This window comes from Saccoglossus kowalevskii, chromosome 6 (assembly GCF_978046115.1).
Source record: "Saccoglossus kowalevskii chromosome 6, keSacKowa6.1, whole genome shotgun sequence".
In the NCBI taxonomy this organism is placed as follows: Eukaryota; Metazoa; Hemichordata; class Enteropneusta; family Harrimaniidae; genus Saccoglossus; species Saccoglossus kowalevskii.
This window is the reverse complement of record NC_140646.1, coordinates 41285094-41302904: the sequence shown is the minus strand read 5'-3', so window position 1 is coordinate 41302904 and position 17811 is coordinate 41285094. Positions and strand designations below refer to the sequence as shown.

The 17811-nt window shown below is 35.1% G+C and overlaps 1 protein-coding gene across 1 annotated transcript in view; it reads right to left on the bottom strand.

The window, feature by feature from the left end:
* Positions 1-17811, bottom strand: part of LOC100378061 (U3 small nucleolar RNA-associated protein 4 homolog) — a 37802-nt gene that overhangs the window by 19336 nt on the left and 655 nt on the right. Inside the window, 7 exon segments of the mRNA XM_085500552.1 lie at positions 6411-6630; positions 6846-6971; positions 6974-7008; positions 8289-8463; positions 10988-11056; positions 11433-11552; positions 11786-11971. Coding sequence (XP_085356678.1) covers positions 6411-6630; positions 6846-6971; positions 6974-7008; positions 8289-8463; positions 10988-11056; positions 11433-11552; positions 11786-11944 — 904 coding nt within the window. The 5' untranslated portion in view covers positions 11945-11971.

The following is a 17811-nucleotide window of genomic DNA, read 5'->3' as shown; positions in this document are numbered from 1 at the left end:
AATCTTGAGGTCATGGGGCTTCCCCTGACCTGGATTCTATCTCTCCATCACCGGCAGAATCGCTGATTAATGCCTACAGTTCAAAATAGTCATTTTGACTGAATTATAGTGTATAGCTGGTTAATATGGAGATGATATAATGGTCAGTACTATAGTGTATAGCTGGTTAATATGGAGATGATATAATGGTCAGTACTATAGTGTATAGCTGGTTAATATGGAGGTGATATAATTGTCAGTACTATAGTGTATAGCTGGTTAATATGGAGATGATATCATGGTCATTACTATAGTGTATAGCTGGTTAATATGGAGATGATATAATGGTCAGTACTATAGTGTATAGCTGGTTAATATGGAGATGATATAATGGTCAGTACTATAGTGTATAGCTGGTTAATATGGAGATGATATAATGGTCAGTACTATAGTGTATAGCTGGTTAATATGGGGATGATCTAATGGTCAGTACTATAGTGTATCGCTGGTTTATATGGAGATGATATAATGGTCAGTACTATAGTGTATAGCTGGTTAATATGGAGATGATATAATGGTCAGTACTATAGTGTATAGCTGGTTAATATGGGGATGATATAATGGTCAGTACTATAGTGTATAGCTGGTTAATATGGAGATGATATAATGGTCAGTACTATAGTGTATAGCTGATTAATATGGAGATGATATAATGGTCAGTACTATAGTGTATAGCTGGTTAATATGGAGATGATATAATGGTCAGTACTATAGTGTATAGCTGGTTAATATGGGGGATGATATAATGGTCAGTACTATAGTATATAGCTGGTTAATATGGAGATGATATAATGGTCAGTACTATAGTGTATAGCTGGTTAATATGGGGATGATATAATGGTCAGTACTATAGTGTATAGCTGGTTAATATGGGGATGATATAATGGTCAGTACTATAGTGTATAGCTGGTTAATATGGGGATGATATAATGGTCAGTAGTATAGTGTATAGCTGGTTAATATGGGGATGATATAATGGTCAGTAGTATAGTGTATAGCTGGTTAATATGGAGATGATATAATGGTCAGTAGTATAGTGTATAGCTGGTTAATATGGGGATGATATAATGGTCAGTAGTATAGTGTATAGCTGGTTAATATGGGGATGATATAATGGTCAGTACTATAGTGCATAGCTGGTTAATATGGAGATGATATCATGGTAGTACTATAGTGTATATAGCTGGTTAATATGGGGATGATATAATGGTCAGTACTATAGTGTATAGCTGGTTAATATGGGGATGATATAATGGTCAGTACTATAGTGCATAGCTGGTTAATATGGGGATGATATAATGGTCAGTAGTATAGTGTATAGCTGGTTAATATGGGGATGATATAATGGTCAGTAGTATAGTGTATAGCTGGTTAATATGGGGATGATATAATGGTCAGTACTATAGTGCATAGCTGGTTAATATGGAGATGATATGGTAGTACTATAGTGTATAGCTGGTTAATATGGGGATGATATAATGGTCAGTACTATAGTGTATAGCTGGTTAATATGGGGATGATATAATGGTCAGTACTATAGTGTATAGCTGGTTAATATGGGGATGATATAATGGTCAGTACTATAGTGTATAGCTGGTTAATATGGAGATGATATAATGGTCAGTACTATAGTGTATAGCTGGTTAATATGGGGATGATCTAATGGTCAGTACTATAGTGTATAGCTGGTTTATATGGGGGATGATATAATGGTCAGTAGTATAGTGTATAGCTGGTTAATATGGAGATGATATAATGGTCAGTGCTATCAGTGTTCTCCCCAGGCCTCTGAAGCGACACGGTATCATGACGCTTGGACACTCGACCATGATGCTTGCCCTTTGTCCGTGACGCTTGGTCACTCACCCGTGATGCTTATTGCTTGTTTTACAAGTGTCAGTCTCATCTTGCACGTATTTAAAACAATAACGTGTATTGATCGAAAGGTAATCCCGCTTTTGTTAGCCATACAAAGACAGTGATAAAAACGGAAGTCTGCAATAAGTTGCGAAGTCTTTCAAGGGTGCAGAGCCTCCAAATCCCCTCCCCCCCAAAAAAAACTGAGGTAGCAATAATTTGCCCATTGCACGCAACGGCAATAATGTGACAAAACAAGTCACGGCGCACGTCTGGAAGATCAAACCCGATTTGCTGCACTCTGATTCTTTATCACTCAATCGCCGGTGACATTAATGACCCCAAAATTAAAAAAACAAAAACAAGTGCAATTAAGTCGCATTGGAAAGAAAAGTGTAAATAATTCAACAGCAGACGAGACAGGTTAAGAAAAAACGAACCCTGACCTCTGAAAATACCCCATTCATAGGGTGTCTTAGTAGCGAAGAACACTGCCCTAAGGCGACATAATGCACAATGCAACCTTGTGACCGAAGCATGCTGGGTTACAGAGTGGTTCTGATCGAGGTAACAAAGATGGCGGCGCAGAGTGCATGTTTTTCTGCGATGTTTAAAAACAACATCTCAGTGGCGATTTTGATGTATTGCCTATGATAATCGTCATTGAATCGTTTTAATAAACAATTTGTGTATTTTACACCAAAAAGTCAGATACCGATGATCGCAATAGCAGCGGTGAATACCCGTCCAACGCAATGCTGTCAGCTGACAATGTTACGGTGATTGTAGCACTACTCACATGGTATAATGCAATGAAAAACCGCCAACTATGAGTGCCGAACTGCGAACTGCCATTGTAGAATTTTTTTCTAATTATTGATTTATTAATTTCAACATATTTTGATATCTCGCCGACTTTATAAATTTAACCAAAAAATGTTTCCCCGACGTTTATATGAACCGACAGTGACATGGGCACTAAAACTTGTACACAATGATGAACCAGTTACATCCATGGATAACATTATATTCACTGACTGGCTATATGAAGTCTTTCAATTTGTTTTCCTTTTTATGCTGTTCTATTTCAAACTTTATTTGACTTGATACAAAAACATAAAATACAATGTAGTAAAATGATATAAAGTTTATCAAATATTAAAATATGTTTTTAATTAATTGTAGATTGACCAAATTTGTTGGAAAAAAATGATTATTATGCAAATATTATGCAAATTAGATGTATTGTTATGCAAATTGACCATGATGCTTGACATGAAGTCTGGGGAGAACACTGGTGCTATAGTGTATAGCTGGTTAATATGGAGATGATATAATGGTCAGTACTATAGTGTATAGCTGGTTTATATGGGGGATGATATAATGGTCAGTAGTATAGTGTATAGCTGGTTAATATGGAGATGATATAATGGTCAGTACTATAGTGTATAGCTGGTTAATATGGGGATGATATAATGGTCAGTACTATAGTGTATAGCTGGTTAATATGGGGATGATATAATGGTCAGTACTATAGTGTATAGCTGGTTAATATGGAGATGATATAATGGTCAGTACTATAGTGTATAGCTGGTTAATATGGGGATGATCTAATGGTCAGTACTATAGTGTATAGCTGGTTTATATGGGGGATGATATAATGGTCAGTAGTATAGTGTATAGCTGGTTAATATGGAGATGATATAATGGTCAGTGCTATCAGTGTTCTCCCCAGGCCTCTGAAGCGACACGGTATCATGACGCTTGGACACTCGACCATGATGCTTGCCCTTTGTCCGTGACGCTTAGTCACTCACCCGTGATGCTTATTGCTTGTTTTACAAGTGTCAGTCTCATCTTGCACGTATTTAAAACAATAACGTGTATTGATCGAAAGGTAATCCCGCTTTTGTTAGCCATACAAAGACAGTGATAAAAACGGAAGTCTGCAATAAGTTGCGAAGTCTTTCAAGGGTGCAGAGCCTCCAAATCCCCTCCCCCCCAAAAAAAACTGAGGTAGCAATAATTTGCCCATTGCACGCAACGGCAATAATGTGACAAAACAAGTCACGGCGCACGTCTGGAAGATCAAACCCGATTTGCTGCACTCTGATTCTTTATCACTCAATCGCCGGTGACATTAATGACCCCAAAATTAAAAAAACAAAAACAAGTGCAATTAAGTCGCATTGGAAAGAAAAGTGTAAATAATTCAACAGCAGACGAGACAGGTTAAGAAAAAACGAACCCTGACCTCTGAAAATACCCCATTCATAGGGTGTCTTAGTAGCGAAGAACACTGCCCTAAGGCGACATAATGCACAATGCAACCTTGTGACCGAAGCATGCTGGGTTACAGAGTGGTTCTGATCGAGGTAACAAAGATGGCGGCACAGAGTGCATGTTTTTCTGCGATGTTTAAAAACAACATCTCAGTGGCGATTTTGATGTATTGCCTATGATAATCGTCATTGAATCGTTTTAATAAACAATTTGTGTATTTTACACCAAAAAGTCAGATACCGATGATCGCAATAGCAGCGGTGAATACCCGTCCAACGCAATGCTGTCAGCTGACAATGTTACGGTGATTGTAGCACTACTCACATGGTATAATGCAATGAAAAACCGCCAACTATGAGTGCCGAACTGCGAACTGCCATTGTAGAATTTTTTTCTAATTATTGATTTATTAATTTCAACATATTTTGATATCTCGCCGACTTTATAAATTTAACCAAAAAATGTTTCCCCGACGTTTATATGAACCGACAGTGACATGGGCACTAAAACTTGTACACAATGATGAACCAGTTACATCCATGGATAACATTATATTCACTGACTGGCTATATGAAGTCTTTCAATTTGTTTTCCTTTTTATGCTGTTCTATTTCAAACTTTATTTGACTTGATACAAAAACATAAAATACAATGTAGTAAAATGATATAAAGTTTATCAAATATTAAAATATGTTTTTAATTAATTGTAGATTGACCAAATTTGTTGGAAAAAAATGATTATTATGCAAATATTATGCAAATTAGATGTATTGTTATGCAAATTGACCATGATGCTTGACATGAAGTCTGGGGAGAACACTGGTGCTATAGTGTATAGCTGGTTAATATGGAGATGATATAATGGTCAGTACTATAGTGTATAGCTGGTTTATATGGGGGATGATATAATGGTCAGTAGTATAGTGTATAGCTGGTTAATATGGAGATGATATAATGGTCAGTACTATAGTGCATAGCTGGTTAATATGGGGATGATATAATGGTCAGTACTATAATGTATAGCTGGTTAATATGGGGATGATATAATGGTCAGTACTATAATGTATAGCTGGTTAATATGGGGATGATATAATGGTCAGTACTATAGTGTATAGCTGGTTAATATGGAGATGATATAATGGTCAGTACTATAATGTATAGCTGGTTAATATGGGGATGATATAATGGTCAGTACTATAATGTATAGCTGGTTAATATGGGGATGATATAATGGTCAGTACTATAATGTATAGCTGGTTAATATGGAGATGATCTAATGGTCAGTACTATAGTGTATAGCTGGTTAATATGGAGATGATATAATGGTCAGTACTATAGTGTATAGCTGGTTAATATGGAGATGATATAATGGTCAGTACTATAGTGTATAGCTGGTTAATATGGGGATGATATAATGGTCAGTACTATAGTGTATAGCTGGTTAATATGGAGATGATATAATGGTTATTACTATAGTGTATAGCTGGTTAATATGGGGATGATATAATGGTCAGTACTATAGTGTATAGCTGGTTAATATGGGGATGATATAATGGTTATTACTATAGTGTATAGCTGGTTAATATGGAGATGATATAATGGTTATTACTATAGTGTATAGCTGGTTAATATGGGGATGATATAATGGTCAGTACTATAGTGTATAGCTGGTTAATATGGGGATGATATAATGGTTATTACTATAGTGTATAGCTGGTTAATATGGGGATGATATAATGGTCAGTACTATAGTGTATAGCTGGTTTATATGGAGATGATATAATGGTCAGTAGTATAGTGTATAGCTGGTTAATATGGAGATGATATAATGGTCAGTACTATAGTGTATAGCTGGTTAATATGGGGATGATATAATGGTTATTACTATAGTGTATAGCTGGTTAATATGGGGATGATATAATGGTCAGTACTATAGTGTATAGCTGGTTAATATGGAGATGATATAATGGTCAGTACTATAGTGTATAGCTGGTTAATATGGGGATGATATAATGGTTATTACTATAGTGTATAGCTGGTTAATATGGGGATGATATAATGGTCAGTACTATAGTGTATAGCTGGTTAATATGGGGATGATATAATGGTTATTACTATAGTGTATAGCTGGTTAATATGGAGATGATATAATGGTCAGTACTATAGTGTATAGCTGGTTAATATGGAGATGATATAATGGTTGGTACCATAAGTCAGTTATTAATACCTACCACCGGAAATAATGTTCTGTTCTGTGCAAGCCAATGCTCTGACATCATGAGTATGTAAATCCTCCAACATCCGAGACTGTACCCATTGCTGCTTCCCTTGAGATCCAACCGGTACGTACTGAAATTGCACTATTTTGGGATCAATTCCGGCTGCATATACTTTGTCTTCTTCTTTGCTGACGCTCAGTGCCAATATGTCAGCTTTGTGAGTGAAAAAACTCTGCAAAATAAAAATTACCAAGGTACAAGTTGTGATCACAAAAATTGCAGACAAGGTTACGTGTCATTTGAAATAATTTCCAAATACAACAGCAGATCGTGTCAGCTGCGCATTGGCAGAGACACCCAGCTGCTGGTTGATTGTGGCACTATGTAATGCAACTACTGGTTGCTCATCGCACTATACAATACTTCAGCAACTATGAAGAGACTTGCCTTAATTAAAGTACCATGGTGACCATCCCAGAATCTGACTTTTCCTATAGAATCTGTACTTATTATAGTATAATCCTTAAGAATGGCTACATTCCATACTATGGTTTCCATAGTAACATAGTAACATTAGCTCTATCAAGACTAAGTCGCTGCATGGTATGGCCTAGTGAACAAACAAAATCAAAGAAAGCTTAGAAAGAACTCCAATGTGCTGAGAGTATTTGAGACACATTAAAAATTATTTCAAAATTACTTGTACTTGAGATATTGATGGAAAAGCTGAAAACTAATTATACAAATCAGATAATTAATATGAATAGATTTCAGTGTAAAACTAATAAGGTCTGCGCAATGTACCAAGTTTCATTGAAATGTGATTAGAACCAAAAAATTATGAATTATTATGAATTAATATGAACAGATTTTAACCCAAATCTAATCCGGTCTGTCTATTGTCCTAGAGCATCTATGTACCAAGTTTTATTGAAATGTGATGATTAGTACTTGAGATATCAGAGTGAAAGTTGAAAATTGGTTAATTATCCAAATTAGATGATTAATATGCATAAATATTTACTAAAATCTAATTAGGTCTTTGCATAGTCCTAGATTCATTGAAATGTGGTTAGTACTTGAGATATCAGTGAACAAGCAGCCTCTCGGCTGAGATAGCCCCGCTGTTAACAATACACATTTCAATTAAAGAACTGAAGATATCATTAGAAAATGAACAACATATATAGTATCAAAGCAATTGGACTTATCTCTTTTTACCAAAAAAGACAAATATAATTATTAAAATTAGAGAATTGAAGATATCATCATGAAATGAACAAATCTAAGAGAGGTCTACCCAAGGTACAGTATCAAAGCATTCAGAAAAAGTAAAAAGTTGACGCGGACCACGCCGACGGACAATCACTCATATGATAAGCTCGACAAAGTCGACAGCGGAGCTAAAAAGCTGAAAATTAACTGATTATGCAAATTGGGTGATCAATATACACAAATATTTACCCCAAAACTAATCAGGTCTCTGCATATCGTAGAGGATCTATGTACCAAGTTTCATTGAAATGTGATGATTAGTACTTGAGATATCAGTGGAGAAGCTTAAAAAATACTAATTTTGCACATTAGGTGATTAATATGCACACATATTTACCCCAAAACAATCGATCACTGCATACTCATCAGTTTTTAGGGTGGACTGTTTCATTCTCTTTAAAATGCTATGAATTGCGTGACAGAAATCGGCCACAAATAAGCTACAATAAATTATTTTATTATTCGATGAAAATTATTTAATATATTTTCAAAAGCTAAAACCCTGTGATATGTAAAGCGAATCATAGAATTTCTTGTTTACATCACAATTAATGCAGTAAATTTAAAAATATTATCAAATATGCCAACAATGTGTAGTATTTGTAGTCTGCTTACCTGTATTGGCATTCCATATTCTGATGTTGTCAATAGAGCCTGTCACTATTAACTTCTCTTCCACATGCCAAGCTATGGATAATATTCTCTTGTCTTGTTTGTTGAGTGATCTTTCATACATTAAACCAGTATCAGTGATTTCAAATATTCTTACACAGCCATCTTCCATGCCAGCCTATGTCAGGTAATTGAATGAAGGTTAGACACAAGACAATATAGACAACTGGGGCAAATATCAAAATAACAGAATAATGGATGATGCAATGCGTCTCAGTGATAGTTACATGCTGTCTATTACATTATGATCACTTACTAACTATTATAAAGTGTACAATTGTCTGTATTACGCTCTTTCCAGTAGTTTATGAAAACCTACTGTGCCAAATATGTTCATAACAGATGGGTTTAGACACTACCGTATTACCCCGGGCATGCGCCCCTCCCTGGGCAAGCTCTCCCCCCCCCCCCCCCCCGTTTTCACAAAAGTTACATGTTGGGGACATCCTCGGTTAAACGCCCAGGGTGATTTGTAGCCAAGAACGGGGTTAACAATAAAGTTTTATTTGTCAAAAACGAACGAATTTGATTTATTTAAATAGTGTGTTTGTTACGGTAGTTCTCTTTTTGGAGTGTGTGGTGGCCCTGAAAAGGGCTGTTTTGTTTGTGTTTTTACGTAAAAACTCATTGGAACTTAACAACGTAAGATGAACCACGCAGCATGTGCGTGGCGCACACGTTCTGCTTTCTCTTCATTCACGATGAATCCAATATTGCAATAATCCATACTTTGGTGAGTGGTTTGAAGCAGCTTTGGTTTCAAAACGTAGCACTTCACTGACTGTGAATCCATAACGGGAGTACAGTCAGCTGGCATCGGTGTCGCTGGGTATATATGATAAAGGGAAGTTGTGCAACCAAATTTGCCGAGTTCGCAGTTTTTCGCCAATAAAAAAATAACTAAGGATAAAACTCACGGTTTTTCAGCATTTTTGTAATAAAGAAATTATTCTCTATCAATAATCCGCCCAAAACAGGAACATTTCTACTAATTCTTGTGTTTTTTCGACGTTTTTGGAAAAACCTGCGATTAGGCTGCGAAAGTAGAACATTCTGGAGGGGATGAAACGGAAGAGCCAAACTTAACGCGTAAAAATAGAACGCGTATTTTGACCTCTACGTGGCCAACCAATGGCTGGACACGGATACGTTTGCGGTCGTTGCCAAAAAGCCCCGCGTCCATTGCCTGGCGATGCTCTTCCGTTTCACCCCCTGTGGAATGTTCTAATGACTATGAACGGGAGCTAGCACTTTTGAGACATCACATCGTAAACTTGCTACTTTCTTTCCATCCTTCATCACAGCTATGGCATTACCGTCATGTGGATTATTTTTCTGTCGTTGAAGAAAAACCCTCAAGTCCATTACGATAACCATAATGAGGCATGCCGACGATGGGAACTTGTTGCATCATAATTTTGTCTTGTGTGTGGGTGCATGAATAAATCATGTTAATGAGGTCGACCAGAGTTTATTTTCAGTCTGTTTTTTATGTATCGCCATTTGGATATGTTTATGTATTCACAATAGTTTGTAAACATTTCACATCAGTAATAAAAGGTTTATTTGTTTTATAACCCTGTCTGCTATTCTTCAGTAATTACGATGCGATGTATTAATACGTGCGTGAACATAATTATGCTAATAGGTCATCGTCTTCTTGGATTACAAGCGGTTGTTTTTCCCGGCCGTTTCGACTTGCACTGATCACGGTTACTAAAAAAGTAACCGTGCATTGATTACAATACTTACCATACTTTGTAGCCAATTTCAGTGAGTAATAAAACTTCATTCGCTGACATAAAACAAGTTTTATTCTTGAAATTCGACCCTGTGTCAACAGTTCTTGACCGAGTGCTCACGTTTATTGAAACCTCGCATAAATCATGAAATAAGTTTGTGTACAAAGTGTACAAAAGCATTCCTTTATTTGACTTTATCATACGATCACAAAAACAACTTTTTAAAATCTTTTTTGGGGTGGTCCTTGGGTAAGCGCCCACCCCCAATTTTTCCCGATTTTGTATGTTCAGGCCCCTGGGCGCGTGCCCGGGGTAATATGGTATTGTTCAATTCTTTGAAATCATTTTTACAACATTTCAATCTTTCCTGGTACCTAAATTAGTCCAATCTATGTTTTTTAAAGTCTCTGATGTCAATACAAGTGTATAATGTTTATTGTGGTCAGCAGGAATGAGTAAACTCTGTTTTCACAATGAGCTGATGTGAAAGTGCTTAGTTTACTATTTCCCTTATTAAAAAAAATCATGCCATTTTCCCATCAAAAATGATGTCACCAATCATTCATTTAAAAGTGTTATAAACTTATGCTTTTCATAAAGTATAGGCCATAACACTAGTTTATGTTTTTCATTCCTACGCATACGTAGTAATTGGCTAGTAGTTTATGCCTGAAGAAAAGATAACAGCATTATTCACTGCTATAGTAATATATACATGTATGTGTTTCTGTTAGTGTTATTGCAGCAGATCACATTTTCGCAAGCTGGTTGGCAAGATATCACTGTGCGATGGCCGAAGCTAAAGCGCCTGATTAGACTTGTGAAAATATAACTGCTGACAAAATTGAATAATCAGTTTTCTAGTTGCCATAAATCCTATTGAAGTAAACCAAAACTTACGGCAATATGTGTTCTTGAAGCATTCGTAGTCATACACCAAACTGCACCACCAAGTGAATCCACAGTAATCTAAATAAATTGATATTAATCCCATTAAATTCCTCAGTTTACAATGCAGTGAGATACAGTGATAATAACAGTCAGGTGATACACCATGTTATTTTAGTTTTTTGGAATGCAAGATTTACATTTTCAATAAATTACTTTCTATGATATTTCCTTGTTTAAAAGACAATGTTGATGACTTTGAGTCATTAAAATAATTTTAAATGACTTAAATAATTTATCATAATATAATAACACTTTACCAGTAAATATATCAAACACTGCCCATTTATTATCAGCCAAAATAACATTTTTATGTTAAAATAAATAATACAATGTTTTTAAAAAAAAAAAGATTACTATACTCACAATAAATATATGTACAAGAAATAAATCTTACCCGTGGTTCTATTTTCATCAAGTCATATTCTGTAATGCCACCATAGAGACCGGCTGAAAATAACCTGGAGTTTACCCATGTTAAGGCTTCTACTGATCGCCCTTCACAGCCAGGAACAGTCTACAAAATATACATGATAACAAGGATTTGTCAAGTAATATATAATACCATAGAAATGACATGTTCTACAGACTCATAGTAAAAGTATATTCATAATTTTATTTGATTTTTTCCATGACACACACACACACATATATATATATATATATATATACCGGTATATATAAAGTGACAGAGAATCTTGATGACATCATTAAAAAGGCAGCCGTATTTGATATTGTATGTTTACTCACCTTTTCATGATACCAACCATCTTGTCTACTCCATATTTCAACTGATGAATCAGATCTTGACACAGCCAATCGTTGAATGCTCTCTTCGTATGCTAGGCAATGAATAGCACTGGGGGTGTAGTTAAAGAAACGCACTAGATGTACGCAGAAATCACCCATTGGAAGAGATTATGTCAAATAACACATCTGCAATAGAGAATTTTAACAGGGATTAATTAAGGTGATACTTGCCTGAATCCTAATAAACTGTAAATGCATATAGAATTCTGAGTACAGAGTGACTAAATTGGTGAGCACCTATCAATGGCTGGGGTAAGCAGGACTAACACGTCAAATTAGAAGAAATTATATATATATGCTTTATAAGAAATATACTTTTTAATTTCATACATTTCGTCCTCAAATATTCCTGATTCAATCCTGATTGGTTTTTAAGATAAAATCACAACATTCCTTCATTTCTGACAAACAAAATCTTGTTGGTGCATATAAGGTTGCAGGTTTTGGTTTTGCCATTTTGAAAAAAATGCTGGTAAATAATTATTATTTTAACAATGTTTCAAACCACAAACCATGTCAAAACTTTAACATAACCCTTGAAATATATGGACCCTTATAACCCCTACCGAACCATAGTTTTCCATCAACACCATATGATCCTAGAATATTGCACTTAGAATATTCCTTGTGTAATTAAAAATGGCATTCCAATGACAAGACTAGTTTACACCCTTAAACTACACCAATGTAATTTTTCCATCCACTAACAAAAGACTTATAATTGTAAAACCCACACACCCCCATTAACCTAACTCACCCTTACCCTATTTAATTGTGTAATAAAAATAGTAATAATAACAAGTCGTTGAAAATGTCACAGTCCCCATAAAATTTTTGAAAGTTCTCTTTGTGCTCGTCATATTAAAGCGGAGGGGTTGTCGCGAGCGTGTCCTTGAAACTTGAGTTCCAAGTGGCGTATACAACAGATTGTTTAATGACATCAAAACACGTGTTCTGTGTAGCAGTAATATGACCAAAAATAAAAACAGCCGTTATTCGGCCATCTTTGATCTGATTATGAAACACACTGATATGTATGATGTATGTGCCAAATACGAGTGAAAATGGTACATAAATTGTGGAAATATAGTAGTAAGGCCAAAAAGTCAGATGGCTGTCAATCTGCCATCCTTGACCAGATTTTGTAACAAATTGTCATTGACATGACAAAGCATGTCCAAAATACAACATTTTAAAAAAACAAGATGGCTGCCAGTCGGCCATTTTGAATTGAATCAATAAACCACTACATGTGCATATGTCCCACATAAGGTACAAGGCACATGCAAAGAATGAACGGAATCGGTCCACAGGATTCTGAAATATGACTGGACGGACTGACACACGGACGGACGGACACACGGACGGTCGGACAGACTCAGGAACTCACGGACGGTCAGGGACATGTATCCTAACATGTATGATCTATGTACTAAATTTGAATGAAAACTGACAAAGCATGTCCAGATTACGACATTTTCAAAAAACAAGATGGCTGCCAGTCGGCCATCTTTGATCCAATTGTGAAATAAATCATCATGGACATGTATCCTAACATGTATAATCTATGTACCAAGTTTGAATGAAAACTGACAAAGCATGTCCAAAATACAACATTTTTAAAAAACAAGATGGCTGCCAGTCGGCCATTTTGAATTGAATCAATAAACCACTACATGTGCATATGTCCCACATAAGGTACAAGGCACATGCAAAGAATGAACGGAATCGGTCCACAGGATTCTGAAATATGACTCTGGACGGACTGACACACGGACGGACGGACAGACTCAGGAACTCACGGACGGTCGGGGACATGTATCCTAACATGTATGATCTATGTATTAAATTTGAATGAAAACTGACAAAGCATGTCAAAAATACAACATTTTCAAAAAACACGATGGCTGCCAGTCGGCCATTTTGAATCGAATCGCTAAACCACTAGATGTGCGTATGTCCCACATAAAGTACTAGGCACATGCAAAGAATGAACGGAATCGGTCCAAGGGATTCTGAGATATGACCTTGGACAGATGCACGGACGGACAGAGACCGAATTATAAGTCCCCATTTTCGGATTTCGTCCGAACGGGACTAATAAACTTTATTGATATCACATCCTTTATAGGATCTTGAGTTAGATTACAATAAAGTGAGGATGAAATAAAAAAAAAATATAAATGAATAAAATAAAATACATTTGGAGATAAATAAATAAATAAATAAATAAATAAATAAATAAATAAATAAATAAATAAATAAATAAATAAATAAATAAATAAATAAATAAAAAGTAAACAATACAAGAGAATAATATTTAACACACTAAATACAGTTTTTGATAAAACCTTGCAGTTATGCTTGATATTAATATTGTGGTTTATTTAGATGGCAATGGAGTCTCATACTCATTCTCATATTATTTTCTCTAACATTCATATACATGTATGTATTTAGCTAGTTTTATAATTGTTTTATTTATTATTCTTCATCATGGCTATCATTTTTTCTTCATCTGTTGTGTTTGACAGTGATATTTTTGACTCAGTGTTTAGCTGTTTATTTTATTTTCATACAATTTGCAGTTAAGCAGAAAATGCTTTTCATCTTCAATTTCGTCTATATCTATCACACACAGGGCATTTCCTTTTGCATGCATCTATTTTACTGTAGTGATCCATTTCTATTTGTAGAACATGTGCACTAATTCTAGTTTTATTAGTGCTGATCTATGTTTAGAGTTTTTTTTGCTGAAAGATACGCTTCATAAGGGCAGTAATTTTTTAACATTTTGTATGTGCGCAATTTGTTTTTTTCCTTTATTCTCATCCTGCATTTTTTTTTACTGTTAATTTTGAAGAGTGTTTTCATCAACCATTCCAAGTCTATATGCTTCATGGACTATTATTTTCATTTTAATTTTTAGCTATTAAGTGTTTTATGCTAGTAAGTAGGGGGATACCTGCCAAGTTCTAATAGACATGCTAAATTACTAGCTTTACAGTTAACTTGTAACACATATTTACAGAATTTGATGTGTAGCTTCTCCATAGGAAGCATATTATTATGAAGATCTTTGGATTGTAGTATGCAATCACTAGCCCATACTTCACTGCAATAGAGTAGGACTGGTTTGATTATGCTGTCAAATAGTTTCAGGTGTGTTTTTATTTGGATCTTATTAAAATAGCAGTTTCATTTTGAATAGTGCTTTTGTTGTTCTGTGTCCAAGATCTTCCTGTGCTTAACCTTACAGAGACAACATTATACAGATGTTGGCTCTTCCATACATTGTTTGCATTTACATATTTCAATATGCTTTTCACTCCTGTTAGTATTGTTTTTATTAAGCTTTGTTGATTATGATTTTGGCATGAAGCCAATTTGTTCTTTTATTATAATGCTATTTTTATTGATATGTTTAGTAAGTATTTTTTTCTGTACAGAGATGACGAGTTTACTCAGACTATTTAGAAGAGTAATATCTCAATAATTTCCTGGGTTAGCTCACTCCCCTTTTTAAAGATTGATGTTATAATCCCCACTATTAATGATATGTTTAGAGGCTTTATCAGGACAATTTTATCGGTTTTAATCATTTCATTTGTTATGCTACCTTCACCGGGAGATTTTCTATTCTTTAATGCATTGATTGAATTTCTAATTGAGAAATATCTTTGTCCAGAATGGTAATAAGTGTATTTTTTAGGCTGTAAGTTTCTATTTTTAGGTTGTCGTCAAATGAGGTTTCATCAGTGTTGAGATTCTTGACTTGTTCATACTACATTTCTGTTTGTTGTACGGATTAAATGATACTGTACTGGACCTTGTTAGCGCCCATGCTTGGTCAAGTGTCCACTCCCCACTATTGCACAATTTTTATATTTGGGGTCACATTCGGCAAAGCACCCATCCCTTCAAAATGCCACTAATTTAAAACTTGGTTTTTGATCATCGCTTTACAAATACATATTCACCCACTTGTCTTATAATTTCAACATCATTGCAACTCACCAGGTATATAAATTTCCGATTAATGTTGTGGACTGTGTTTGGAATTATTACATCTCTCAATAGTTTTTGCCTGTTATTTTAATATTTTAGACATTCCATGAAATGTACCTCATTTTCTATTTTGTTCTCTGAACAATGTATACATAATCTGTTTTTTAGAGGTGTTTTTGGTTTAGTATGTCTACCTTTCTCTATTGCTAATGGATGGTTGCTAATTCTAAATCTGGATATGCAATGTCTTTGTTTTAAATTAAGAGTGTCTAAATATTTTTCATAGGTGTATTTTTGTTTTAGTTTTGCATATGTTCTGAGTTTGCCATTTTGGTTGCTTATGGTTACTTTCCACCAATCCATGAGTTATGCCATTGTTCTCGCTATGGACGATTGAACTTGCCGACTGACTTATACTTTGACTAATTTTGAATAAAAATATTTTATGTCTGTCTATTTACTACATGTGTTTTAATTTTCATATTAGCTGACTTGTACTTTGACTAATTTTGAATAAAAAATATTCTCCTACAAAGGCGGGTTGTTTACTATACATGTTTTATCGTGGGCACAAATAAGATTCAAGTCTTACTGAACGTTGCAATATAGCAAAATTTTCTTAGCTGCACTACCAAAAATATTTGTTTTGAAAACGATTTGCTACATTTTGTGACAATATCACTTTTCCTGGCAACAGTTGATTAACATTATTTTGACTAAACAACGAAGCTCCTAGATCCTGTACGGGGACGCGTTTGGTTGATAGATGACCCCCACACAGCCCTGCGTACCTTCATAGACTACATACATGTTGTACACAGGGCTATCCAGATCCATGTTATAACCATGGAGGTAAAATAGCACAACAATGAGAAAACTATGCTTTATTTTTACATGAGGTGAATATAGAATAATTTCCGCGTAACAGACATCTTACAAATTCGTTTTTTAAATGAATCTTACTAAACAATACTACCTGAGTCTCGCCCCACTTGTACAAACTTTTCCTGCATCAAAAATGTATACACATTCCGACATTCATACAATGCTGATTTTAATGTTAATTAATTTCAACAATGTCGGCACATTTGTACTGTAATTCAACGTCACTTGAAATCTGACCACATTTTAAATCTTGTCCATGGCTATGAATTTACGTTTTTTATTTGTTTGAATTACATTATAAAGAATAAAAACATTGGATCACAGCCTACAAAAATATCCCCTCTGTACCGTACACGAGATTTACCGTACTCTGTACCGTTCATGTGATTTACTGTATACAAACTTGCACAGCAACAAAAAACACAAAGACGTTATGATATTCTTAGGATACGGATTTCATTGCACGTGTGCGTAGCATTGTCACCCCCATGGATCGAATGGTATTGTCCTAATGTTAAACGCTAACCAACATTAGTAAACATCATGCCGGACTTGACTCGCCGGAATGCCCGGGCATTGATCATAAAAAGTGTGGATATCTGCTCGAATTCGCCACTATGTTTCAAATTGTGAGCATAAACGAATATTATACAGTACAAGGATTGCTATCGCTGCCCCACGCTTTAGGTATTTCTACCTGTTCGCGCCTGCGTGTGCCGGGACAGTCTCGCGCGTGTCCGCGAGTCAATTTGTAGGACCCTTGTTTTTGCATTGAATAATGAGCTAATTTTATTATTATTTAATGTAACCTGGTCTACTGAAGTATCAACTTCTAATGTACTATTTAAATCATTTACATACAGATTAAAAAGTATTGGACTGATTACACACCTCTGCCTTACACCTTTACTTGTCTCAAATATAGGTGTAATTTTATTTCCGAAACGAATGCATGTTTTTGTATTGTCATACAAGTTCTTAACTAAATTGTATATTTTCCCATCAATACCATTGGTTAGTAATTTATAATATAAGCAGTTCCTCCAAACACTATCAAATGCCTTTTGGAAGTC